Source organism: Aplysia californica, unplaced genomic scaffold, assembly GCF_000002075.1.
Source record: "Aplysia californica isolate F4 #8 unplaced genomic scaffold, AplCal3.0 scaffold00077, whole genome shotgun sequence".
Classification (NCBI taxonomy): domain Eukaryota; kingdom Metazoa; phylum Mollusca; class Gastropoda; order Aplysiida; family Aplysiidae; genus Aplysia; species Aplysia californica.
The window spans coordinates 1,717,547-1,719,121 of NW_004797347.1; the positions used below are offsets into that span (position 1 = coordinate 1,717,547).

The 1,575-nt window shown below is 37.0% G+C and overlaps 1 protein-coding gene across 1 annotated transcript in view; it reads left to right on the forward strand.

Moving 5' to 3' along the window:
• LOC100533395 (glutamate receptor 2) overlaps positions 1-1,575 on the forward strand; it is a gene marked incomplete in the record, with an annotated part of 156,880 nt that overhangs the window by 147,319 nt on the left and 7,986 nt on the right. The window contains 1 exon segment of the mRNA NM_001204680.1: positions 658-778. Coding sequence (NP_001191609.1) covers positions 658-778 — 121 coding nt within the window.

Consider the following 1,575-nt stretch of genomic DNA (forward strand, 5'->3'; position numbering starts at 1 on the left):
TAATAATAATAATAATAATATAGGCTGATTGAGGTCGTTCGTATTGGTTTGGAGTACCAAAATTAGACAAGAAATAACTGTCCCGTAGAGGAAGGGGAATAACCGAGAAAAGGCTAGGTGATCACAGTGTTCGTCAAGAGTTGCAAACATTGAGTTGTGTTACTTTCATCAAACAACCGTTGAAACTTAATTGCTGAATAAAGAACATTCTCGCTTGTTTCTGTTGACTCTTTGAGATCATGAAATTGATTCATTGATAAACATTACCATTCGTTTGCTCATCCGTTCGGTGCATTACATTTCGTTCAATTAGCATTATTTTTTAAACACATTCATTTATTCAATCCTTCTTCCATTTTGTCCCATATTCATCGATCTTTTATTCAACCATCATTAGGTACATCATAATGTTTTTGATTATTCATTCGATATTTCTTCATTCTCTCACTTATTATATATATATATATATTTTTTTTTTTAATGACGTGTTCTCCTCTTTTTTCAGATATTCAGCAATGTATCCATTTATCTATACATTCATTCATCCAATCATTCATTTCTTCTTTTAATCAAGTTGTTTGTATATTTATCCATTCAGCCTTTCATTCTAACATTCCTCCACTCGCCCCCCCCCCCATCTCCCCCGGCCTCTTCCAGTCCCAACGAGTGGCACCTATCGGAGACGGAACATTCTATCGCAAACGACTTCTCCATCTCCAACTCTCTGTGGTTCTCTCTGGGCGCCTTCATGCAGCAGGGATGTGACATCTCGCCCAGGTCTGTTACATCACACAACATCCCCCCCCTTCCTCTCTTTTCTATAATTAAAATTTTTTCGACAATTTTGATAAAATTACAGTGGCTGGTTAGAGGATGCTCTGCTTTTGGTTTGATTCTTCTTTCCCATCATGCATCTGTCATCAAAACCTCTGCTCATTCTTTCCTTTCAAATATCTATCGTCAAAATCTTTGCTCCTTATTTCCTGTCAAATACAAGTATCTGTCGTCAAAATCTCGGCTTCTTCTTTTATTTAATGTGTATGTTAGTGTCTACAGTAATACCTCTACTTTTTGGCACTAATAGTATGACCTATGTTTTGTGTTGAAAGTGCCCTGTCTGAGATGTTACAATTGAAGTCTACGTAGAGAGGAAAGATTGGCGGTCCTCACAGTACCCAGGGTGGGATAATGATTATATAAATTAAGTCAATTGGCCACTGTAACAGTATCTGGTCTTGTATGTTATTATAATATAATGTTGCCCTGACAGTACCCTGTCAAGCATGCTAAAATTAAAGTCTGTTTTTGTAGGGGTGTAGAGAGCAAAGAGTTACAGAAATTTCAGTGTCCTGTCAAGGATCTCATAATTCAGATCTATTTAGAAAGCAAAAAGTTACGGCCATGACAGCCTCTGGTCAAGAATAATAATATAATAATTATAGTTTATAGGCGGTCATAACAGTGCTCTGTCACACATAATAATAATATGGTAGTGTCAATTGCCACCGAGTATATTGGAGCTCTTTTGCGTTTGTGGGTAGATCTAGCTTATTGTGCTCGAGTGCTCGGTGTTGT